General features: G+C 37.3%; 4 protein-coding genes across 5 annotated transcripts in view; 2 read left to right on the forward strand and 2 right to left on the reverse strand.

The window, feature by feature from the left end:
• Positions 1-4,217: 4,217 nt before the first annotated feature.
• Positions 4,218-7,263, forward strand: LOC137720977 (BTB/POZ domain-containing protein At5g48800-like). Its single transcript, XM_068460108.2, has 4 exons — positions 4,218-4,804; positions 5,097-5,163; positions 5,267-6,439; positions 6,546-7,263. The coding sequence occupies exons 1-4, from the start codon at positions 4,716-4,718 to the stop codon at positions 7,074-7,076; spliced, it is 1,860 nt and encodes a 619-aa protein (XP_068316209.1). The 5' UTR covers positions 4,218-4,715; the 3' UTR covers positions 7,077-7,263.
• Positions 7,264-11,639: 4,376 nt separating this feature from the next.
• On the reverse strand, positions 11,640-13,369 carry LOC137726488 (cytochrome b5). Its single transcript, XM_068465423.2, has 3 exons — positions 13,136-13,369; positions 12,198-12,264; positions 11,640-12,061 (listed from the first exon to the last, which is right to left on the reverse strand). Exons 1-3 carry the CDS (start codon positions 13,220-13,222, stop codon positions 11,805-11,807), a joined length of 411 nt encoding a protein of 136 aa, XP_068321524.1. The 5' UTR covers positions 13,223-13,369; the 3' UTR covers positions 11,640-11,804.
• An 804-nt stretch (positions 13,370-14,173) lies between these two features.
• The window catches only part of LOC148696785 (large ribosomal subunit protein uL13z-like), a 41,510-nt gene continuing 29,690 nt past the window's right edge, over positions 14,174-25,993 (forward strand). The window contains exons 1-3 of the mRNA XM_088693369.1: positions 14,174-14,186; positions 14,571-14,853; positions 15,145-15,202. Of these exons, the coding sequence (XP_088549495.1) occupies positions 14,174-14,186; positions 14,571-14,853; positions 15,145-15,202 (354 nt within the window). The remainder of the gene's footprint in view (positions 14,187-14,570; positions 14,854-15,144; positions 15,203-25,993) is intronic.
• Positions 16,255-25,448, reverse strand: LOC137726020 (putative disease resistance protein RGA4). Of its 2 annotated transcripts, XM_088694407.1 has the most exons (5): positions 25,322-25,448; positions 24,074-25,205; positions 17,136-20,523; positions 16,952-17,016; positions 16,255-16,813 (listed from the first exon to the last, which is right to left on the reverse strand). In XM_088694407.1, the coding sequence occupies exons 2-4, from the start codon at positions 25,196-25,198 to the stop codon at positions 16,997-16,999; spliced, it is 4,533 nt and encodes a 1,510-aa protein (XP_088550533.1). In that variant the 5' UTR covers positions 25,199-25,205; positions 25,322-25,448; the 3' UTR covers positions 16,255-16,813; positions 16,952-16,996. The 2 variants fall into 2 exon arrangements, 1 of the variants encoding a protein (XP_088550533.1); XR_015962737.1 differs by having other exon boundaries at positions 16,952-20,523.

Consider the following 25,993-nt stretch of genomic DNA (forward strand, 5'->3'; position numbering starts at 1 on the left):
GAAAAAGAGATTGAGAAGATCATTTCTCACAAAGCTTGTTGTGTAGATTATTGACAAAGTGCATAATGTCAAAATGTAAAAAATAAAGTCCAACATTGGAAATGGACAAAACCTTACAATGACTTGTAAATTAAGAATGTGCTCGTATCTTTCTCAAGTAGTTAAAGTTCTAAAAATCTGAAAAATTGGGTTTATGATCTTTAAAACATCCAAAACATTAGGCTTTTTTTTTGTATGACCTCTCAATCGAAACTTATCTCGATTTAAAATCGTATCAATTGAAAAAATTGGTGTTCAAGCTCAAGTTAAAATTTATTTAATATGTTCACCAGAATTAGACGATTAGATCGAATACGTGATCCTCAAAATTGAGAGATAGAAGCATACAAAAATGGATAGAGCTTAGGAACCATACCTTTCATGATTATCTTGTACGTATATGATTATGTGACATTTGAATTATGTTACATATATGATCAAACAAAAATCAATAATTTAGAGGTTATAGTGTCACGATTCATATCCCAATTGTATCTATAGTGAAAAGGTAAAGTTAATTTGTAAGCATATGAATCTATACTACTATGTAAAGCCAGCCCCATTTAGAGCCACGAGCTTCACCAAAAGTAACGGTTCAAAAATGTCCCCCAAACAAAAAAGTTCAAAAGTAGCTCAAAATAATGCATCAAATAATGTAGGGGTATTTTCGTCATATAGACAGTGTTTTTTTTGTAATTAATTTTTTTGTGCAGTTTTTTATTTTTATTTTTTTAATTAGTACCTCACAATAAACTAGCAATAATGTGATTCAATTAATTGTTTATTAAATATTATTTTCTTTATTTTTAAACACGTTCAAAACATCTTAAGAGGCGTAGTATCGATTATCAAAAAGGTCTCTCACATGCATAATAATGTGATTTAATTAGTTGTCAAATGATTTTTTTTTTTTTTGAACAAAAAAATATTTTCTACACTAAAGGGGAGGGATGAGATTAGCCTTACAATGTGCTAGCAATAATATAATTAAAAAATTATGTAGTCTCGCGTAACACGCGTGATTCAAAAAATGAAGGTTAATATAGTATAAGGCCATGCAGAGTTTGAGCATGTAAACTGTAGCATCGGATGCCTTTAATTAGAGTTTGTCACATTATTTGTGTCTCATCACTAATTGGTAATTACTTTGAAACACTTGGCGTGCGAATGTACTGTAATGATGGGAACTCACTTTCCCTGAGACCACCACTACCACAAGACAACGCACGCCTTCAATCCTCAATAATTTTCTTCATCCCTTACATATGGCCGATATATCTCAATCAATAAGGTAATTTGTGAAAAATAACATTTATCAACTAAATTGAAGATAAAAAACGTTAACATATATGACCTCTTACGCTTGTTTGAATGGTGAAAATTTGTGTGCAGATTCGAAGACAACTAAGCGAAATTCACGAAAACTTGTCAGAGATCTAAAATAAGAATAAAAGTTGTAATGTGGTAAAACGTTAGGGTTCAATATTTTGACATTCTGAAACTTATAAGCAAAGTTCTAAAAGGCGTCAGGCGCTAGTCGGCTAACGGGTATGAGTCTAATGTCTAGACATCTAGACGGTGCCTAGGTGATTTTTTTCTTCTTTCAATTTTAATTAAATATATTATATAACATATAAATAAGTGTCTATTTATACTTAAAGAAATTACATAATTGTATTATGATACATAAATTGTAAAATAAAATAACATATAGATTACAAAGTATTATAACATATTAAAAATATGGAGAACAAATATATAATGAGTATTCATCTAAGTATCTAACAAATCTCTTACAATTTACTGAAAAAATAAAATGTAAAATAGAAGTTATCTATTTTATGTCCAAGTGAGAGTTGTGACTTAGGCGAGTGCCTATGTAGGCTAGGCAAGCACTTTTTTTTAATTTTTAAATGCCTAAATATTAATTGTGAAGTTGGTCAGCTGCCTAACATCTAAACATGACTTAAGCAGTGCTAGACATAAATTTTTAGAACACTACTTATAAGATGTTAAGGAAAAAAGATCCCTATCATTCGGCGGAAGGTGAAACCTAACTTGGGTAGGTGAAAAGCTACACAAGTAGTCATTTGATACAATATAAGATTTTGGTTTTACATCATGAGAAGGGAACAAAATTTGACTTCACTTAAAGCATGCATATTCAAACCTTAGAATTCACTCATAAAAGCGACCACCAATCATTAACTTTAGGACCCTGCTCTCCATGCCATTTATACATACATGCATTCATAAATATAACAAAATACATGCCATTATCACGAATGGTTTGATGATTTTGACTTGAACCAAATAAGTTTTTGTTTGTATCACCATTCTACACATATTAAAGGAATGTTGGTGGCGGTATTGGAGGATAACTTACATGGTATGACACTGTTGGTCTGTTATATAATGTTTTGTGTCAATAAAAATAAAGATATGTAAAAAAAATTTATACATATATTTATTTTATCGACATGAGATGTTTATGTAATAGTATATTTGTATTATATAAGTTCTTCTCAGTGGTGGTGGAAGATCAAATAATAGCAAATGTAATAATATGTGGTCGGAACTACTTGTGGCTTGCCTTGCATTAGAAAGAATGAGGATCCTTTCCGGATCCTCCAATCGTGTCTATTCATTGTATATCGTGTGGTAAAAAATTATTGGAATTTTTTTATTTAAAATTGAACATACACAGTACCTGACAAAAACTAATGGCACGATGTATAATAAACAAACACGATTGAAGGATCTCGAGGATCCTCACAAAGAAGATCTGGAGAGGATCCTCGTTCCATTAGAAAACCCTAAACATATATGACCCACCGCAGGTGGAGGTGGTGGGTAATAATCACAAATCAAAATCATGGAATTATCAAAAGTGGTCACACCACTCTCTCCCTATCCAAATTTTGATTGTTCCTTTCTTTCTTCTTTTTGACCTTTTCTTTGTTTGCTCTTCCTCACGTGAATTGTGCAATATTTTCCCTAAAATAGACCGACTTACTTTACTTTTTACGTTATTATTTTAAATTACACTAATTTAAAAAAAAATTAAAAAGATTCAAATTTGAATGCAAAATTAATAGAATCTTGATCTGACCAACTGTCATAAACTCTCGGTCGTATGAAAGGGAGTTCCTCCCTTAATAGACCTTAATTTCCAAAGTTTGTTTTGATGCTAATGATTTCTATATTCCTTGCCATTTCTAATTTATCTTATATGGTCTCATAGTTCCATAGGGCCAATATCAGTTATTTCTTGGATGAAACATAAGTTGGTACATGACTCGTTTCTTACCTTATTGCTACAAGATGTTAACTTAGTTAAATGGTTTGCTAAAGTAATTTCATAACTTAGTAGGCAGATGATGCTTATAACTTAGTTAAATGATTCACTAAAGTGTCTGGGTTTCCTTTTGGTGACGAGCAAAAACCCCACGATTTAATACCTTGTTGGCAGTGGCAAAATATTTAAAGATCATTTTCAAGCCTTAATGTGTTAAAGATCATTTCAAATCACATGTATTAAATTTTTGCACGTATGAGGGTTCATGTCCAGTGGTGAATGTACATTGAAACCAAGATCTTATCAGTACCACTCGGAGTTCGGGGAATATACATGTGAAAATCTTTCGAGGACTATTTAAATGTTTGGCATGAGTATTTTTTTATGTCCACAAGTGTTTGATATAATGTCTGCTAGGCATATCTCGGTAGAACTCGACAGGCTGAGTCGAGAGTACTCAACACATTCTCTCGATAGCACTCATCAGATTACTTCGTCATCTGTCGATACCTATTGACACGTGCGTAACATGGTTCAACTGACAACAATAAGATCACTAAGTGTTCGACAAAATGCCTCAGTAATTAAACTAAAATATTTGTGTATGCTTCGCACTCTATTTCAGCTAAAAAACTTGTACTTTTAAAGCTCAAACCCCTAATATTGGAATCCTAGATCCATCACAGTTCATATCCCATTAATTACACCAATTTACCACCATCTCACCTCCCTTTATTTTCGGCAGGATATTTTTCCCTCCCGGAGTCTTTCACTTTTACAGGGTTTTACGGCCGACAAAAAGTACAATAAAACATGTCAAAGTTGTCAAACCAAAATAACTACTTTTTCTATATTTCCCGCTTTTTTGCCGGTTGGTAATGAGAGGTTTTGACTTTACTATGTGAACAAAGTAACAAACCTCTCCTTTCTGTGCTTCCTCATCATCTCAAATTTTAAAAAATTAAATTAAATCCTATCACAGCAGAGAGCAACAAAAAACATGAGTGTGATTACTAAACCACCACACCACACCACGCCACGCCCCACACCACCCCACGCCACACCCCACACCACCACCCCCCCCCCCCCCCCCCCCCCCCGGCGGAAAAAAAAAAAAAAAAATTAAAGGCAGAAAAGCATGACCCACCAAAGAGGCCCATTGCTTTGGACAATTGCAATCTGTGTTTTGCACACCACCTGTTTGACAAAAAGAAAAAAAAATGGCCAAACAAGTTCACCACCAACATCAACATCTCCAACTGGGTTGTTGTCTCTGTCTCTCTTCCCAGTACTTCACTCTTTCAACCCCACCATTACCATTTTTTCATCTTTGCCTTGACATTCCAATTTCCTCTCTTGGGTGCCATTTTCTCGCCCCATGGACCGCGGCGGTGACAAGCATCAGCAGCAGCAGCAACCACAACTATCCGTGGCTAAGAGTTCGCGGCAGCAGCGATACAACGAGTGGTTTGTTTCTTGATTTTCATATGTTTTTTTATGTTTGTATTTCAACTTGAGTACTTTTAATTTTATTTTGTAAGTGTTGCCTACACTACCTAGTGATTCTATAAGTGGTGTTTTGATATATATATTTATGTGCTATGTTGTGCAGATGCATGATAAACAAAAGATCAATGGTTTCTGATTGTTCTCTTGATATGTATTCTATAAAGAAACTTTTTTTTTCCTCATTGATTTTTGTCATGTGCAAATATCTGCAACGGTTTTGTATGAATGTTTACTTGTTGATCTTTTGCAGGATTTTTCGGGACGTTCCAAGCGATATTACAATACAAGTAAATGGAGGGGCTTTCTCACTACATAAGGTAACTACCTTTGCTGTTTTATTTACTTCCAATTCTTGAAAATGATTCTTTAAATTCACTGTGTTGATGGAATTTTGATATATTATGGTGCTTCTGAATGCAGTTCCCTCTGGTCTCTAGAAGTGGGAGAATCCGGAAGTTGGTTGCTGAACACAGGGATTCTGATATCTCAAGAGTGGAACTTCTTAATCTACCGGGAGGTGCAGAATCATTTGAGTTGGCAGCAAAGTTCTGTTATGGTATTAACTTCGAGATCACATCTTCAAACGTTTCTCAGCTGTGTTGTGCTTCTGATTACCTTGAAATGACTGAAGAGTACTCAAAAGATAATCTTGGTTCGCGTGCTGAAGAATACCTTGAAAGCGTTGTTTGCAAGAATCTTGAAATGTGTGTTGAGGTTTTGCAACAATGTGAGAGTTTACTCCCTCTGGCCGATGAGCTGAGAATAGTTAGCCGTTGCATAGATGCAATAGCCTCAAAGGCTTGTGTAGAGCAAATTGCTTCGAGCTTTTCGCGCTTGGAGTATAGCAGCTCGGGGAGGCTTCACATGAACAGGCAAGCCAAATCTGATGGGGACTGGTGGATAGAAGATCTTTCAGTTCTTCGTGTTGACCTGTACCAAAGAGTCATAACTGCCATGAAGTGCCGCGGAGTCCGCCCTGAGAGTATTGGTGCATCACTTGTGAACTATGCGCAGAAGGAGTTGACAAAAAAGTCCAGCTTATGGAATATGTCTGGCCAGACAAAAGTTGACGGAATTTCAGCTTCAACCGGGCATGAAAAACTCGTGGTTGAGACAATTGTCAGCCTTCTGCCCGTCGAGAAACTTGTTATTCCAATCAATTTCTTATTTGGGCTTTTGCGAAGCGCTGTAATGCTTGATTGCACAATTGCTTGCAGACTTGATCTGGAGAGGAGAATTGGGTCACAACTGGATATTGCTACTCTTGATGATCTTCTGATCCCTTCTTTCAAGCACGCTGGTGACACTTTATTTGATGTCGATACAGTGCATAGGATTTTAGTTAACTTTTCTCAGCAAGATGATAGCGAAGAAGATATGGAAGATGCGTCTGTTTTTGAATCTGATAGTCCTCATTCACCTTCCCAGACCGCTTTGTTTAAAGTTTCAAAGTTGGTGGACAATTACCTTGCTGAAATAGCTCCTGATGCAAACCTCAAGCTTGCTAAGTTCATAGTCATTGCTGATGCTTTACCAGAACACGCACGAACAGTTCATGATGGGCTATATCGAGCCATTGATATTTACTTAAAAGTATGTCATTCTTATCTTTCTTTGCCATTAGTCTCGATTAAGATGTTTTGCTATAACTATTCTTTCATGAATTTCGATTTATTTATATACGTTCTTTCTGTGACAGGCTCATCAAGGTTTAACAGATACAGACAAGAAGAGGCTCTGCAAAATGATTGATTTCCAAAAGCTCTCACAAGAAGCAGGTGCACATGCTGCACAGAACGAGCGCCTCCCTCTCCAGTCAATAGTACAAGTGCTTTATTTTGAGCAAATAAGGCTCAGAAATTCCTTGGGCTGCTCTAATGAAGATGAACCCAAGCCAATGCACCAGTCATGGCGGATCAGCAGTGGTGCGCTCAGTGCAGCGATGTCTCCACGAGACAACTATGCATCATTGAGGAGAGAAAATCGTGAGCTAAAGCTTGAGCTAGCTCGGTTAAGAATGAGACTAAATGATCTTGAGAGAGAACATGTATGCATGAAGAGGGATATGCAAAGGTCCAACTCTCGTAAATTTATGAGTTCTTTCTCCAAGAAGATTGGCAAGCTAAGCTTCTTTGCAAATAGTTCTTCAAGGGCATCCACTTCTCCGTCAAGGCATTCTTATAGGACTGATTCTAAAGTGATTGAGAGAACGTGTGCAAGCACAGATTAGGTAATTCACATTGTCAGGAACTTTTTATGTCTTTTTAGTAAGTGCAAGCCTTACGAAATTTTCACTTGTGTATGCGTCTTTTGGCCTCCTTGTAAAAAAGATTTGTGCTTTGAGTTAGCGATAGCGGGGAAGGATCTTGATTGTAAGTGATGCTTTTGGTTGAGTACAGTTTTTACATTTGTTTAAATTCTAAATCATTAAATTAAATTTCAACTTAATTGCAAAATGTAGCAGGTTAAGATTAAATAATATAGACTCTATGCTGGATATGTAGAACAAACAAATAAACTTATACAGCTGCTCTAATAAGGTAACAAAACATTGGTGCGCATAATCAACGTACAAAAACACGGTTTAATAAATGCCTTGCAGGACTAATCTACTTGAGAAGCCTTGGAATTGCACCCGAGACCCAGTAGCCTCTCTTTGTCGCTCCTCTTCCTTGTTTGGCACGGTAAAATTTACCTTAAGGCGAAGCGACTTACGAGCACTTTCAGGTTTTCTTATACAAGATTTCAGCAAGGTGCTCTCCCTAATATTAAGATCACCAAGTTTGACAGTAATGTCGTTGTTGCCATCATCATGTTTTCTACGACGTCTAGTTTCATTTCTTGAATGTATCAGAGGTTTCTGCTTAGATTCTCCACGAGTTTTCTTGCTTGTGGATGACAACTCTACTTTGATATCTGTTTGGAGTCTTCTGTCAGAGTCAGCATCTTCATCACTCAGGCTAGGGCTTACAGTAGCACAAGCAAAAAACTGAAGCTTGAGCCTTCGCCTCTGCTCGTGGTGCTTCGGTGTCATACCAGCATACTCCTTGGGAGGAGAACTATGTTCATATACTTGATGGTGGCCATGAGCCTTAACAGATTGTTTATGTTCAATCAAAGGAGGAGGCTGATAGCCGTGCTCTCTGGCTTTAAGCAACTGATAAATCGTTCGGTTAGGAACTATAAAAAACACTTTCCCGGGAATCAAAACTGCTTCAGGCTTAACCACAATCCACGGGAACTCAAAGATGTCTGGCCTAGTTATGCTGTGCCGGGGGTACCTTCTCATCACCTCTTCAGCTGTTACCGGTTTCTTGTGAACCTCCAAACGCCTCCCTGGACGCACCAATTTCAGCACGCCTTCCTCCCTCGCTACACTTCCCATCGCCAAATCAAATGCCGGTAATATCTGATCAAGTATTTTTTCCTAAGCAGCTAGGAGTTACTGGACAATACGTCGAGGAAGAGGAGCTACCAGGCTGCTCAAATTTGCTTCTTATAGTGGTAATAAACTCACTAGCAGATGGAGTTTTGGTGGAGAAACTTATGAAGAATCTTTGGAGGGGAATGCCAAAATTAGCCGGAGGAATGTGACTTTTCTTTGTCCACATAGATTCTGTACGCATTTGAGTAGATTCTTTGTTTGGTGTTTGTGAAGGGTCTTATTCTTAATCTTAACACTTGTTTTGGCTGCTCAGAGTCCCAAAGGACTCCATAGTTGAGCAATGTGACAAAATGGGCGCCTACATGGTGGTGCAAAAGACACTAGTATGGAAAGGCACCAACTTATTGTACAAACTATTTGCATCCCAACAGATGCAAACAATAGAGGTGTGTTACTGGAATGGAGTCGTCTACAACTAGGTATCGAACTCATCATAAATGTATATTATCACACAGGTGTTAGTTGAGTCTAAAATCTTAGATTAAACCAAATGTTAGTGGAGCTTCTATTTATGCTAAATTATTATCTCTGCCTACCCATCAAACTCTTAATTAACAAAATTTTACAATTTTTAAATAGTTTATTCTTCTTACTCAACCATTCTTCCAAAATTACCTCTTAGAAGGCTATGTTTGACAGACTGGGGGATTTCCTAGTCTCAGGGGATTGATGTCAAGTAAGGAACTTATTACAAAATGGCAGATCCAAGGGATTAAAAATGCTCTTTATGATCGTTACTAAGGCACACGAGAGGGACTTGTAAATGCATCAGTGATTTGCAAATCTCTCTTACATATCTTTGAAAAGAAGAGGTAGTGATTGAGTATAAACATACGCTTATTATATGATATTGACAAGTTAGTAGGTAATTTTTATGTTCTTTTTAACTTGTCACATACTTTTCTTTATTTTTAGTCATGAAATTGAATATATCAAACAAAAACAACAAAGATAGCTAAGAGCTTATTGGAAGTGTTTTTAAAATAACTGAAAATGCTTTCAGAGAAAATACATTTAGTTTCAAAAACACTTCAAGTGATTTCTGGCAAAAAACACCAGTTATCTGCTTCTTTCAGGAAACAAGTGATTTTCTATGACCACTTACTTACATTTTCATTAAGAATTGGTTTCAAAAATATTTTTACCAAAAACGATTTCAGACATTTTAAAAACACCTACAAACGAGTTCTACGCAAATATATTTTATCATTCTTCAAGTAAAGATAACCAGTTGGGGACCTGAGGATTATTGTGCTCAAAATATCTAGTGGTGCGCAGTCAAAGCAGAGCCTCAAGAGCAAGAGGTTTTTTTATATACCCGGAACACAGGGTGGTATATAATGTATCACTATACAAGTAATATTTTATGTTAAAAAATTAATAATACAAAAAATAAAATTTTCACTACTTATATAATAACACATAGTGTACCACTATGTGTTATGAAAACAAAGAAAACTTTCTCCTCAAGAGCGGCATAGTATTGGACGAATTTAAGAATGTGTGGCAAAGAACATTATGATCCAATGGAGGTGCCTCGAGATCATCGGCACCCGTTGACGCTGATCCTACTCTTTTATTGTTTCCTCCTCCATTATTCGGGAAATTTTTCTTTGTGACAGGAATACAAATGGTCCATCACTTATTTTAATAAAAATGATGAAAATTTTTATTTTTTAAATTATTAACCTTTTAGCACACATATTTCACTATTTGTATAATACATGTGATGTACTATCTTATGTACTGATTACACGGAAAAATCTCTCCCATTATTCCACTACTTCCATTTAAATCAAACTTGTCTTGTTTTGCCTTCTGGCTTTTGCTACTTATTTCCTTGGTTTTTTTTTTTTTAATTAATTTATTTATTTTTTTCTACTTATTTAATTAATGGATTATCCAAAATTGGACCTACGTAAACCATATAGAAACTTTCCAAAAATGGATAGATATCAAACCAAAGATTTTGGTCATAAACACTCAATCACCCAAACTTCAAAGAAAAAATTGTAGGTTAGAAGAAAAATTGATAATTAAGTATTAAACAAAAACCTTAAAATAGTTTAACCAGAGGAAGGAGCTCATCGGCAATTCATTTTTCATATTCTAATTGATTTTTAATCGTGATGTGATATATATATATATATATATATATATATATATATATATATTTTTTTTTTTTTTGTAAAGTTAGCTCATTATCTTTCTAAATACTGGTCTGAAGTGTTTCTCTTTAAAGAGTAATGTAATAGATGACTAATATGCATAAAGAAAAAACAAAACAGAAGTCATGACTATTGGTAGCAAAAGCTAGAAGGAAAAATAAGAAACAAAACAAGCCAGAAGCACAATTCCACTACTTCCACTTAAATCAAACTTGTCTTGTTTTGTTTCTTGTTCTTCCTTTTGGCTTTTGCTACTTATTTTAATAATGGATTATCCAAAAATGGTCCTAAAACAGATTGAAACTTTCCAAAAATGAAAGATATCGAACCTTACAGGGTTCCTATATGCCCCAAGAATTTGATCATGGTACTCAATCACCCAAACTTAAAGAGGAAAAAAAAATTGTGAGTTAGATGAACACGTCTCATAATTATAAATTTTATACAAAAACAGTGAAGTATTTTAATTGGAGGAGGGAGCTCATCGGCTATTCACTTGTTATTTTCTACTCGATTCTTAATTGTGATAATTCTTTTGCAAAGTGAGATCGATATTTATTTTAATTTTTTGTAAGTATTGGTTTGAAGTGTTTTTCCTTAAAGGGTATGTAATAGATGATTGATTTGCGTAAAAGAAAAAACAAAACAGAAGTCATGACTATTTGGTAGTGAAGAACTTTTCTGCATATGCCACTATATCGATTCTCTTACTAATCATGTACTGCTATATGTAAATGTTAAGACACATGACAATAGGTAATTCAAAATATCATCGTAGTGGGATCTATATAGTAGGCAAGTTTCTCTACTAGTTGTGGCTTCCATGAAGAGAGAGACCATGGTCGACCATGGCGCTTGCATGTTCGACCACCACCACAGAGATGGAGGCCATGGTCGACCATGGGTTTTGCACGTGTTTTCTTTTATACAAAATATGTTTTTCGTTGTTTTCTGATTTTCAAATGAAGGTAGAAGTAGGCAAGGGCAAAATGGGAAAGGAACCCAACATCGTTTTTGTATGTTGGGTGTAGTGATGGAATCGCTGGGTGTAAATAGCTGGTCTGTAAAACTTATGTGGGGCCCTGAATCAAGCCCCAACAACCAGTCACAATTTTGTGTGTATTGGGCCATGATCAGTCCCACGACATGTCGTATCAGCAACCACAACTCATAATTCAAGTGAAGTTTGAAAGCGAAGGCTTAAACTCATTACCAGAAAGAAGTCAAATATATCCTAACATCCCTTCATCACAGCATTTCCAAACCCAAAAACTAACAAAGGGTCCTTGCGACCCCGTCATAAACTTATTCGAAAGCATTCTCACTTCTCCTTCGGCTTCTACATTTATGTTGTTGACGATTTGGTGTAGAAGCGGACGCCAAAGGCTAAGCCCAAAATTAGCAGAGGAACAAGGAACTGGAGGAGTTTGATGACGAAATCAGTTGTCTTGTCCTGGTTGTAGTGAGGCTGCTTGGGAGGAGTGTACATCCTCTTCGCGGGGATGGATGCTGAATCAATGTCTCCAACGTAAAATTCGTCCATCATTGCTCTAGCAGTGGAACTGTGGCCAATATCTTCGAAATCATTACTTGCATCCTTTCCTGCAAACCAAAGATCATATTAGGACCATGAATCACATCGAATCAATAGGTTTCTGTTTTGGCCTGTATATTGTGTTGTGTGCATATGAAAAGGGAAACAATTTTGTTTGTTTGAGAGAGTGTCACTGTGTTGTACCTGTGGCTGCCAATAAGACCTCATCACCACCAGGATGGTCCTCCAAGAATTTTGTTACATCATATACCTGTTCCAACACGTTTATCACAATATAAATAATCTACCCTCACTTGACCGCAAAATTTCTTCCATATTGCTACTCCCTCCCCAAATGATTGGCACTGAACACACACAAAGAGCAACACATTTTTCCTTGAGATACAAATAATTGACAAATGGAAGCATTATTACCGTCAAATTTTGTAATATAAAACTGAGGGCACATCAGTTGGTAATGAACGTGAACAAAGTGGACCGAACAGATAATCTACGCTTACTAAGAAGGGAACCTGAACTATGCCAAGTTAAATCAGCTACACTAATACTACTTCAACAAGGAATCGAAGAGGGCTAGCCGGCTGGGAATCGGCTTTGTAAAGTCCATCTGCAACATTTGCACCATTTTTTATTTGCTGTGCCTTCATGCAATAATTTCATTAAACTTAATCAATCATTTCACCCCCAACAAAAATCTTAATAATTAGCTATTCTCCACAGTTTACCACCCATTTTAAGAGAAACCAATGCACAGTAAGCACAAGTTATCGCCTTTCGAGGCGATAAATTCACTAAAAACACAAAAGAAATGCACATCCATCAGCAGTTGAATCATGCTCCTATAAGTTGAAATCTATATCTCAACCAATGTCTATCAATCTGACTCGTACCAATCTATGAACTTGTAATTTTCCTTGTTTTTATGGCAATCTCGAACACATTTCATCCTGATCTTAGTCCAACATGCAGTCAGAATATGAACCAATATTCAACCATACCAGTCAAAACCCACCAACAAACACTTCACCTAGATCCAATCAGAGCAAAACCCAAATTCAACCACACACGCAAATCCCAAAATTTAACTGAAAACTGCAGTTCAGAAGAAGCAAGAACATTACCTTTCCATCGATGACAAGCCAGCAGTCCTTGCGATCACTGTGAGTGGAGACCTCAGCCAAAGTATAAACCTTTTTGTCTCCAGCCATTGTCGTCGGAGGAGGAGAGTCAGAGGCCGATCTGCTTCTTCACTTCTAAGACTTGGAAATGCAGAGATTTTGAAGATTTCACAGAGTTTGATTTGAAAGAGTAAAGAAGGGAAGGTGGGTTGGTGGTTTGATTGTGCGGGAGTTGGGCAAGTAAAGGGGTGGGATGACCCCTTCTTCCACCAACCGTCCACCAACCACAAACTGCCTATACGGTTGGTGGTTTTTTTATTTTTTAATGTTCATATTCCACGTAGTAGTAAAGCTAGCTTGTTTGTTTTTTTTAAATTTTTCTGAACAAAATAAAGCTCGTTTGCTAGCTTTTTATTTTCATCCGTCTTGTGTTTTGATCAACTTGAGGGACATCAAAAGTTTGTGCAGGCTTGTAGCTCGAGTAGTAAATATCTTGTTCACACATTCATGCTTAATATTTGGTTGCGTAGGCAGAGTTTTCGTCAATGAATCGACTCTACAACTTGTACAACGGTCATATCAAACTCTTGTCGATATGATCATAACTTGAGATAGTGCATTTCATGATTCTCACTAACTTGTTTTGTTTATTTCAAAGACTTTCTAACACATATCGTTTGGTATGCAGACGGGACGAAACGGAACGGAATGGGACGGGACGGGACGGGACAGGACAGAACGGAACAGAGTGGGAGAAAAGATGCCCTCGGATGGAAATAAGGAGGAAGAAGAAGGAGACGGAGAGATTATAATTTTGTGTTCCACGGATGTGGAACGAGTCGTTCCAGGGGGGTGAGGTGGAACCAAAATTCATCCAAAACTCGTCCCGTGGAACAGCTCGTTCCACCCGTTTTAGGCGCACCAAACGTGGGACGGAACGCCTTGTCCCACTCTGTCCCATCCCGTCCCACGTACCAAACGGTACCTTAGTCTAGAAAAATTCTTTTACACAGTTGCATGTATGTAGAAACTCTCACATCGATGGGATCACAAGGTACCTTAGATGCTATAAACATAATGACTCTCTATTTGGTGAGTGGCCGTATATACTTATGATCCTTTAGTCGCACATTAAAATTTCTCTTCAGATCGAGATGCATCTAAACTTTACACTACACTAAAAACACATCATATTGTTAAGGAAATGCTTGGTAATTTATCATCTAGCACTCACTTTCATATCTAAATCACTCCAAAAGAATTGTCGTGAGGAAATAGGATTTGGTTCACAAATTTTCTTTAGTGCACATCAAAAGAAAGTTCATTTCCGAACAAGAGTGCACCAGGGAAAACTTCTTGGTTCTACATTCCAAGTCAATAAAAAGCCCAATTACTGGCTGAATACAAAACATTATTAGAAATGTTCAAAGCCCAATAGTCGGCCCAAAAACCAATGCAGGGCCCGCGGTTGACAAAACCCTTAGCTGTGAGAGAGAATCCGAGTGTGCGAAATTGGTGTCCGGCTCAGGAATCTGCGCGAAGCGAGTGGTGGTAGTGACCAAGGACCTTCTCAACGGCCAGCCGACCGCAGTCGTGCGCGCCGAGCAGATCGCCATATCAGGAGGTCTGGTGAGGCAGAAGCTGAAGTACATGAAGTTCCTCAGGAAGCGCATGAATACCCAACCCTCTCCCGCCAGAATTTTCTGGCGCAACGTCCGAGGGTAATGCCGTAATTTCGTAATTCACACTCTGTTCCTCTGCTTCAAAACTCAGGGTTTTAATGGCGATTGGTTTGTATTTTTTTTTTCGGGATGATTCCGCACAAGACTAAGCGCGGGCTCTGGCGAGCTGAAGGTTTACGAGGGCATCCTACCGCCGTATGACTAGACGAAGAGGACGGTGGTTCCTGATGCTCTCAAGTGAGCATGGTGGTGGTGTGACTTTATTTTTGTTTTCTAAGTGTTTGATGAATTGCTTCAGTGAATTGGGGTTTGTGATCAATTGTGAATTAGGGATTTGAGGCTTCTGAAGGGCCACAAATACTGCTTGTTGGGTCAGCTTTCGTCTGAGGTCGGATGAAACCATTATGACAGCCTCAAGATAAGATGAATTTCAACTCAAAAGATTTATGCTTTTTACAATTCGTGTTTAATGATGTCGAAATTTGTTAACATTGCCCTTTATTTATTGTAAGTAATTTGAATGTAGATTGTATTTTCTTGTAATTTGAATGTTGTTTGGATGTAATTTGAATGTAGATTGTTGTTAGCCACAGCAGAGTCGATACATTTGTTATCTTACGGAGCTGTCTTCATACTTTACATTTTTCGCTCATTTCACTTATTGGTGTTGTGATGTTTATTTATTTATTCATCCATGAATACGGTGTTTATGATCATACATGGCTCTATATGTTTTTAAAATTTCTTGAGATGTGCTCGAATTGGAAACTACCTTTAAGCTTGGCAATAGGTTTGCATTATACGTGTTTTTGCCTCCATGACATGATGTTCTCGGATTGACTATGAATGCAAAGTTACATTTGTTGGTAAAGTTATATGCCAAGTACCGAACATCTTTTTATTTCGTGTTCACAGGAGCTAGAGAACAAGGGGAAGGAGATGGCTCAGGTGGCATATGAGAGGAAGAAGCAGCTAACCAAACTTAGGTTGAAGGCTGAAAATCTGCAGACGAGAAGCTTGGTTCCCAGCTTGAACTCCTTTCTTCGGTGACATATTAAAAGTCTAGGGCTGTGAAGTGGTGTCGTCTATTTTACCCTGCCAGTCATACATTTTTTTTGTTGCGGATTACATCTCGGTGAGTTTCCTTCTGCTTTTATTCGAGATTACATCTTAGTGAACTTCTTGTCGGGCATCTTGTTTTGAGGATCTTTTATTCTGATAATTTTAAATTAGGAACTTGTTTACCTGTGTTGAAGCGTCACGGTTCTAATTTGCTTTATGGTATTGTCTTTTTCCATAAAAATTTATGGGTCTAAATCTTGGTTTCTTTGTTGGCGCCACTTACTGCCACCAAAAGCTATGGCGCCACTTAGAGTTTTGTGTGTTTGCCTCACATTTTAGCTCGACATTTTCTGGTCTATCGGAAAACTGTAAACCTAATTTATAACCGAATTTTAATTCTGGTATGATTTTTGGGTACGTGGTGTTTGTACATGTGACAAACTCCCAAAAATGGGATTACACTCTCTACTCTCCCGAAATCTTTAGAGGATAACTTGGACTCTAGAACGTAGATTTTTTGATGAATTTTTCACAGTACAGAGGACTGGACATCCTACAGTAAACTGCATGATAACAAATATCTTTGTAGTGACGTCTCATTTACACGAGGGAATTTGAACATTACCCTCATTTCCAACACGGTGCTAAAAAAAATGCAGACCTCATCTGTTTCTGCGGTGTTGATGTTTGCCTTTCGGACAAGCCTTGGTTAGCATATCGGACTTGTTCTTGTCGAAATGTAACTTTCCAGCTTCAACATTTTCCTTCATGCACATGTCGGATTCAGTGATGCCTGATTTATTAGTGTATTTGAACTTGGAAGTGAAAACTTGGATTCTTCTTGAATCCAGAAATGTTTAGAGGATGACTTGACTCTAGAACGTACATTCTTGACTTGGAAGTGAGAAGTTGGATTGGTCTTGAATCTGGACGCTGGCTGATCATATGTAACGCAAAGAAGTTAGCAAGAAATGTAGAAAACAACCTGCAATTTGTTGAAATGATGGTAAAAGGTGTGGAAGTAAATATTTAAGACATAAAACTTGATGAATAATTTGGTTTGACAAGAAAGTACCTCTGACGTTTAGAATGTGAGAAATCTCAGGCCAACATTCAATCTTCATTCCCAACTTGAATCAACTAATTAACAAAAAATGAGGTTTGGTCAATACTCAATAGTGGAGAAGAAGAAGAAAGGAAAAGGTGAAAGAAAGGGAATCGAACAAATGAATTATTTGGTTTGAGAGAGAAGAAATTACGGTCCGCGTATGGAATATCAGAAATCTTGGGCCACTCAGTGCCGGTACCCCAGACGCATCTTTCCTTTAGAATGGGACATCCTAAAATTGTTAGATATTCTAGTCTGGTGAGGCGTTGCATAGCTTGGGCGGAAGGCAGAGACTTGAGATTCTTGCATTTGTAAATATCTAGTCGGTAGAGAGATGTAAGGTCACCCAACCACTCTGGAAGAGTCTCCAGCCCATCACAATTAGCTATAATTAACAGTGTTACAGGACTAGTCGAGTGATGAATTACTTGAGGCAGAGACTTGAGCTTAGGCCACCCGCAGAATTCTAACCAGTCTGATGATGGAATTTGCGGAACCGGGAAAGAATCGAGCTCCTCCCACAACCCACCAATCTCCAATCTCTCCAGACGAGTCAGAGTGTGTAGACCCGTCGGCAAGTATTGTAATTTCTGACAATTACGTATTCTTAACCTGGAAAGAGATTGCAAGCTAGTTACATCGACATCTGCCAAAGATATCAAATTTTCGCACCGTTCAATTTCCAACACGACAAGGGAGGTGCAATCGCGTAAAGAAATCTCCTCAAGAGTACTGATAGAGTCAATGTTCAATTCCGGTCCACCGCAACTTGCAATAACCAATTTCCGGATGGCGGTCAGACTCTTCCCCTCATCGGCAACTGAACACCACCATAGCTTAGGGCAATTCACTATACTCAACTCCTTAAGAGATTCATGACGGCCTTGCAGGCTTGATAGTTGAGCACAATCTTCAATTACAAATTGCCCAAGGGATGGCGGGAATACATCTGAAATTGGAATGGATACTAAGTTTCGGCTACCATTTATTTTCAATCTCTCAAGTGTGTTGCAATGTTTCAACCCGCTCGGCAAACTTGAAAGCTTCTCAGAACCTTCAATCACTAATCCTCGAAGACGTGGAGTGATTGGAATGAATGTTAGACCAGGACAATTCCTTATAGTCAACTCCCCAAGAATAGTGACTGTTTCTAGCCCATCAACCGAAACATGCCTCAGCCTTTCACAGTTGTCGATACAAACTGAACCAAGGGATGTACAATCCTGTAAAGACAACTCCTCCAGTGTAGTACTGCTGCCGATAGACAATTCCGGTACACTACTTGCAATAAGTAGCAGTTTGCGGAGGGTCGTCAAACCGTGACTTGAAATGCATATTTGCTTAGGGCAGTTATAAATGGCCAGCTCCTCAATAAGAGAGATGTCTACCCCATAAGCTGAATACTGCTTGAATTGTTGATAATCATGGACACGCAACGCACGAATAGAAGTACAAGATTCAAGCCCAATCGATACACAACTTTTTAATCCATCACAATCTTCAATGGTCAATTCACGGAGGGATGTGCATCCGTGTAAACTTGAAATTGACTCTAGACTTCTGCACGACCTTAAAGACAACACCTCTATAGTGGTATAGCATTCTGGTACACCTTGGAGGTCCATTGATCTTAATCCACCACATGAACTAATCTTCAATCCTCGAAGCGATGTTATACCGTGAATTGAAATGGATATCAGGCTATCACAGCGGCTTACTTCCAAATCCTCAAGATTAGGGCATTTTATGTACAACTCCTCAAGAGAAACTGGGGGGTACAATTCCGGTCGTCTACGTAGACTCTTTGATGTTAATCCACCACCACGTGAACTAAACAACAATTTCCGGATGGATGTCAAACCAAATAATGAAAGCGACCTAAGTTTGTCGCAGCTGCTTATTTCCAAATTCTGAAGAGAGGTACACTTTTGTAGAAGACTCGTTATGCTTGACAGCTCATGACAAATACTCATCTCCAACTTACAAAGGGATGCAAAATGATCAGGAAAATTTCTCATTTGTGGACACTCCACGAGATCCAACTCCTCAAGGCGAGGAAACACCGATATTTGTTTTTCTTTCACCACTGGTGGTTCAATCCATTCGGTCAAATTTGGGGCCGCACTAATTCTGAACGTCTTCAATGCAGGAAACAATGCCTTGGTCTTCATTGCATCATCAACGTCATCATAGCCATAAAACTCATCTCCCAAACGTTTTAGATTACACATTGTATTAAACTCAAGATGCATAAGACCAGGTAGATGGCCAAGCATGGGGGCTTCTTCACATACGTCGCACTGAAGCAATCGAATCTCTTTCAAGTTGTTGTGTGGCTTCCAAGATGGAAATTTAGCACCCATGAAATTGCGAATCTCTAAAATTTCCAAATTAGGGTGTGGCTGGAGGCCTTGGAGAACATCTTCTTCACCGTTGTTGCATGGCCTCATTTCCTCACCCCATGCAAGTGATAACTTTCGTATGTTGCTCTTCTCAACTAAATTTGATTTCTTCGCTTCTTCTCCATCCCTCACATGTTCCAAATCATAAATAGCCAGTTCACCTTTCAAGTGGTTTAAGCTAGCCAATTCCTCAATTCCACGACCGGTTCCATCAGGACTCACAATAAAATAAGGCATGGTTCGAAGACTAGTTAATTGCCCAACCCTAACATGAGATTTCCTATACCAACCAAAATTAGCACGTTCCTTTTTTTGGACAGGACCAAAATAGATGTGTCTCAAGTTGATCAAATCTCCGATTTCCTTAGGAAACTCCTTCAACCGTCTACAATACTCCATTCTTAATGTCTGTAAGTTATGGAGCTTGCCGACAGATTTGGGGATTGCTTTGATCTTTGTTCTAGAAACGTTTAAATACCTCAATTGCTTCAGTTTCCCAATTGATTTCGGCAGCTCCTTAATATCAGCATTGTAAAGATTCAAGACATGTAAACCCCTAAACCTTGGCAACATGTTACTAGGAACTTCATTATTAGAAAACAATGAGCGCAATCCCCTTAAACCTTTTTTTGGAATTGATTCCAAAACAGAAGTAGGAATGTGTGAAGCATGTCGAATCTTCAGTGTGCCAACCATCTCATTAGAATCTGAAGTCACGCTCTCAGATTTTGATACAAGTTCTGCAAAATCATGCACAAGAACGTGCATCTTGCATCTGGCAACAACACCAAAGTCATCCCTTGTAAGATCTTGAAGTAAGGAGTTTTGCAACATAATATGAAAATAATCAGTGCCTATATCCTCCATCTCTAGATCACTATTCTCGGAAGAAGGGTGAAGCAATCCTTGAGCCATCCACAGTTGGATTAGGTCATCCCTTTCAATTTCAGAGCCTTTCTTGAACATTGAGCAATAAGTGAAGCATTGTTTCAAAAATGGGAATTTCAAATTATCCAAACTCAACTTCAATCCCGAGATGATCATCTCTTCTGCTTCTGGAGAGTCCCATATTTTACTTTCTAGAATTGTTGACCATTCATTTGCACCATTCTTAGAACGCAACATTCCTCCAAAAACCTGTTGGTTCATATATAGTTAGATTTGTTGTTAAATAATTCATAGATTGCATAACCGATTATAACAAGAAAAACATCAATTTGTAGTTTGACAGAAGCTGACTAATATGTGCACATTGTGTTGTATTGATGCAGACTATAACTTGGCTTGTCCATACAAATGTTTCATTTAAACTTTTTTATACTTATCAATCATGGTGTTTTTAACATTTCAATTGACTTCCTATATGGTTTAGATTTTTCGTGTGTGGCTGAGATGAAAGAATAGTAAATCTAGCACAAACATTTTGATCGACGTGAGAAATATATTTTATCTTAAATTGGTTTACTATGATCAAGTTTTGGTGGCTATAAGAAATTTGTAACCATCAACCTACAAGATCAATAATGCAACAATAGAAGTACATGGGTGAGGAGAAAGAGCAATGGCCTTTTTTAATGACCTTTATGCACTTCTACATTCCTTTTCTTTTTACTAGCCATTTAGTTGATAAAGAGAATGTTGGACCCTGACAATGTTAATGGGTCAATATATGTAAGAAGGTTAACGGGTCACTTAGGCCCACTAAGGAGAATACTATATATCAAGTAGAATGACTGTCCAGTGGTCAACAATCATTACCGTATAAGGGAGTGTATCTAGAAAAAGGGTCAAGTCTAGTCGGACTATCACGAGTGTTTAGGAAAGACAATTTATCATTATACTATGTTTATTGTAGCTCATTAGCAAGCCAACGTCCAAGTAAAAGATGCGAACATGAGTACATGTAATGCTTGCGGGACAAGGACATTGCTTTCATGAGAGATTCAATGTCTCGTCGGTGTTTTGGAAAGTCTACATTGCTATTGGAATGTCCAATGATGGCGTCTCTCTCATCTAAGATAGTTATATCTTGTTTAACACCCATAGTCCGAATATGAGCTAGCCAAGATTATATTTAACAAAGTCCTCCATGCACTGTGGGAGACCGAAAGACTTGAACAAACCTTTACAGTGTTAGATGAGACAAAAATTTGTGGAAGTGTTCATGATATCAAGATTGTGGCTCAAATTAGAGAGCTTGTATATGACTAAACCCTTTGCTAAACGGTTGTATTTGAAGAAAAGTTTGCATACTCTTTGAATGGATGAAGGTACATCATTTCATAAGCATGTTGATGATTTCAATAAACTTATGATGGATTTGAAAAGTGTGGATGACCAAATTAGTGATGAGGATTATGCAATAACTTTGTTATGTTCTTTCGTATGAACACTTTGTCGATACCATGCTATTTGGTAGAGAAAGTCTTAGTTTGGAACATGTTAAAACCCCTTTGAATTCTAAAGAGCTAAAGAATAAAGTGTCTGACATGCAAGATGGAGTTTTGGTAGTTCAAGGAAAGAATAAGAAAAAGGGCAAATTTGTAAAGAACACTCGTAGCTATTGTCATAAAGAAGGTCATTAGAAAGTAGATTGCCCTAAACTCAAGGGCAACAAGAAGCTATTTGATAAGTCTTTTGCTAGTGTTAACGCAAACATTGCAAAAGATTATTGTTCTGAATTCCTCTAAAGGTTATGTGAGGAGGTGGAGGTTGGTACTCAAGCTCTTTTGGTGGAGTGCAATTCGCACTTTTGGTTCATATGTTCAAGCTTTTGTTTGGATTTTGTTTCATGTTTGTTAGTTTCCATAATGAAATTTATTGGAGAAGGCATTGGAGGAAATTTCAAGTTTGAAGAGTTTTGGATTTTTTGAGTCTAGGGGGAGATTAGTTCTTTGAAGAATTTGGTGATCACTATTGCGCTTGTAATTTGGTACCCCAATTTGGAGTTTGTATTTGATTTGGAAATTTTGCTAATTTCTCACCGAGGTGGAAATTGTTGGGATATACGGCTCAAAATTAAGATGATGCAAAAATTAGGTTTGTGTTACCCATTTTGTTTTGGTTTCCTATTTGAGTTTGGATTTGATTTCTTGGTTGGATTCCTTACTTGGTGGAGAGATTTTATTAATTACCTATTTGATTAGGATGATTTACTTCCAATTAGGATTAGGATTCTCATTGTAACTTAAGTCCTATGCACTATAAATAGGACCTTAGGGTTGATTTATTTTGTGTGCTAAACCCATTAGTTTAGAGAGTTTTCTCTCACTAGGTTTTGGGTGGAGGTCAGATTTGGAGTCATCATGAGTGTGTGGCAAATTCATGGCTCATTCATTTGGCAATTTGGTGATAATCAATTTGGGTTGTGAGAGTTACACACTCTTTTGTAATCTCCATTTGTTTAATGAAATTCCTCACCGTGCTTCACCTGTGGACATAGGCTTTGCTCCGAAGCATGTTAAATTTCTTGTGTTCTCACTACTAGAAATTTGGCTATAAGCCACCCTTTCATTTAGTGGCTATTGTCAAGTGTTGCCACTCACATTGGTGGCAAACCTCTATGGCCACCAAGCACCCACTAAACTAAAGAGTATGGCCTATGTAGAGGACTCTATTGTAACAATGGCTACCAATATTGCATTGGTGCCTTTCCTGTAGTGCCACCCTTATTCACATCGGTGGCAAAATTGTAAAATAATATTAAAAAAAAAGGATGCCCTGTGTGGGCACCCAGATTTGAATAGGAATATTTCCTTTTATTTTATTTATTTTATTTTTTGGCAAAAAATAGTAAGAGTAGCAACTTTATATCTATGGCCACCAATTGCAAATGGTGGGCAAAAAATGGTATGTAATGAGCATAATTCTAGTAGTATCTTATTTTTGAGATTGTTTATTTTAGTTTTCGGCTACGATGTTGATGTTTGATAATTAGTATTTTGATGACAAGTTTGCACTTGTTTTGGTTGTAGCTACCACGCTAATACTTGGACAAAGGCAGAGCTTATTGGGTCTAACTTAGCATAAACTATTTTGCCACTTAATACTACGATCTAGTGGTATTTCTCTTCACTTGTAAGTGAGAGATCTTATGTTCGATTCTCTCCAAATGCGAGTTTGAATCACATTATTGCTGACTCATTGTGAGACTAGGCTTCAGCCCCTCTCATTTAATGTATATAACATCGTTTGTTCCAAAAAAAAAAAAAAAAAAAAAAAAAACACGTAGCATAAACTACAATTACAGCATGAGGACATGCCTTCATTTATTTATTTATTTATGTTGTTTTTTTTTTTGGGGGGGGGGGGGGGGGGGTTATGATTGTTAGGACCCTATAACAATATTTAGTGGCCAATAATAGGCTTAATGGGTCACTTAGGCCTACTAAGGAGAGTACTATATATTTTTTAATTGTCATATTTGTAAGGCGTGAATGAAGAATATTGTCATTTAATTTCTTCTTCTTTTTTTTTTTTTCTTTTTTTTTTTTGTATTTTTCCTTTCTTTCTAGTTCCATTAGAAAATCAAATGATAGACTAAAGTAGAGTAGTGCATAAGATCAAAAGGAAGTGTGGAAATTACTTCGTTTAGTATGTGGGCTGAAGTTATAATGACAACAAATAAGATTTCAAACAAAATAGTGTAAACTTTAAATAAAAATAATACTAAATTAATAGTCCCCACCTTTGCCACAGATGGTAAACCTGCACACTTTTTGGCAATCTCTATTCCAACTTCCTCTAGATCAGGATCTGCAGGAGCAGCAGTGTTATCTACAAATGCTCTTTCCTTCAATATGGACCAGCATTCGTCTTCCGATAGAAATCCCAAATCGCAGCGAGGAAGTGTTCCCGTTATTGTTGCAACTTTGGAACTGCATGTAGTGACAAGTATGGTGCTTCCCCGTGCAAAATGGAGTTCTGACAAACAACTCATCAGTTTGCTCCATTTTTCAGAATCTTCATTCCAAATGTCATCTAGTACAAAAAGACATCTTTTCTCCTTCAACTGTTCTTGGAGGCTTTTAAGCACTGCCTCCTGACTTTGTATATCAACCGTTCCACAGTCAACATTTTTTAAGATTCGACTCAAAATTAAATCGACATCAAATGTATTGGATACATGTATCCATATTTTCTTATCAAAGTGTTTATTTATCTCATCTTCATTATAAACTAACTTGGCCAAAGTAGTTTTTCCCAAACCTGGCATTCCCACAATGGCCATAACGGAAAGATTTTCTTGATTGACTTCGGAACTGGTCAAGGTTGCAAGTATATTTGACACGACCTCATCTCTGCCAACGATGATTTCATTGCCAATTGATGAATTGGTTTCTCTGATCGATCTCATTGCTTGAGAAGTTGCATCTATATTTTTGGAAACTAGTCCCATAATAGACGCCTGATTCTTGAGATCCACCAACGATGCGTTGATTTTCTTAATTCTATGTGCTGTTTTAAGACGAAATGCAACCGGATTAGAGAGTGAAATGAAGTTGAGTACCTTTCTCTTCAAATGGTTTTGTATTTCTAGCTTACGGTGGAGAACTTCATAGTCAATTTCGTCCAAGACATCATCGGCATCATTAGCTACGTCTGTAAGTGTCTGCGCCCACAACGCCACTGCCTCAACCGGATCTTGTAGTTGCTCAGCAGCTTTTCGCGTGATATCTTGAATCAGGGATAATGTTTGATGCAGGCCTGTCAGTTTTGCTTCAAGTCCGCAAGAACGGACGAGCGGTTCAGTAGCAAGTGAAGCCGCCCTTGCAAGCATTCCCTCAGCAGTGAAACTAAATATCTTTGCCATATCCTTCCTTTGGTACACAAAAGAAAGAGCAGATTAATACTCAGCTAGTTAAGGAAAGTAGATGAAGAAATCGAGACTAAGAATCTAAGAGCCTTCAACAACAATTTGTGATTTGGAACTAACCTGGGTTTATGATCTGAATTGTTACGCTTAACGTGAGGAAGGTCGGGGAGAGGCCTGACCGAGAGGCCTTGGACTCGTGGTTGTGGAGAAATAGATTGAGTTCGTGGCGCGCGCGAGAGAGAGAGAGAGAGAGGATTGAAGTGTGGGAGTTGCAGAGAGAGGACAAGGAAGATAATGAAATTGTTGGGAAAATTCGTTTCCCTTCCAACGCTTTTGAAATTTTGTAAATAGGAAACTTAATTCTAATCTTTGGCAAAGATGATTTTTGGACTAAAACAATGAGTAAGATCAAAAACTAATTTTAGTCCTTGATACATTAATCACTTCATTTATTAATTATATTTTGATGTTTTAATTATTTTTCTTTTTTTTTTCCTCCTAATTTTAATGTATTAATTAGATTTCATTATAAGTATAATTTTCATTTATTCATCGTAATATATTTTATTGTAAATATTTAGATAAACTAATTTTTGTTATACAATATATTTTGATATACTTTGTCATCTTCATTGAGGTACATTTAACTCATTATAATACATATCGGTGCATATATTTAGGTACATGTATTTCGGTACATATATTTCTAAACAAATATGTAGGTACATTACATTTCGGTACATACATTTTCAGTACTAACATTTCAATACATATGTTTAGGTACATTAATTT

This window comes from Pyrus communis, chromosome 5 (genome assembly GCF_041283825.1).
Source record: "Pyrus communis isolate YQ-2024b chromosome 5, ASM4128382v1, whole genome shotgun sequence".
Lineage (NCBI taxonomy): Eukaryota > Viridiplantae > Streptophyta > Magnoliopsida > Rosales > Rosaceae > Pyrus > Pyrus communis.

Coding starts and splice junctions, on each gene's coding strand:
- LOC137720977 (XM_068460108.2), top strand. CDS start 4,716: ATGGACCGCGGCGGTGACAAGCATCAGCAGCAGCAGCAACCACAACTA. Junction 4,805..5,096: donor CAGCAGCGATACAACGAGTG/GTTTGTTTCTTG, acceptor GATCTTTTGCAG/GATTTTTCGGGACGTTCCAA. Junction 5,164..5,266: donor GGGCTTTCTCACTACATAAG/GTAACTACCTTT, acceptor TTCTGAATGCAG/TTCCCTCTGGTCTCTAGAAG.
- LOC137726488 (XM_068465423.2), bottom strand. CDS start 13,222: ATGGCTGGAGACAAAAAGGTTTATACTTTGGCTGAGGTCTCCACTCAC. Junction 12,265..13,135: donor GGCTTGTCATCGATGGAAAG/GTAATGTTCTTG, acceptor GTGTTGGAACAG/GTATATGATGTAACAAAATT. Junction 12,062..12,197: donor GGTCTTATTGGCAGCCACAG/GTACAACACAGT, acceptor TTTGGTTTGCAG/GAAAGGATGCAAGTAATGAT.
- LOC137726020 (XM_088694407.1), bottom strand. CDS start 25,198: ATGGCAAAGATATTTAGTTTCACTGCTGAGGGAATGCTTGCAAGGGCG. Junction 20,524..24,073: donor GTTTACCATCTGTGGCAAAG/GTGGGGACTATT, acceptor ATGAACCAACAG/GTTTTTGGAGGAATGTTGCG. Junction 17,017..17,135: donor TGATATTCCATACGCGGACC/GTAATTTCTTCT, acceptor TTTGTTAATTAG/TTGATTCAAGTTGGGAATGA.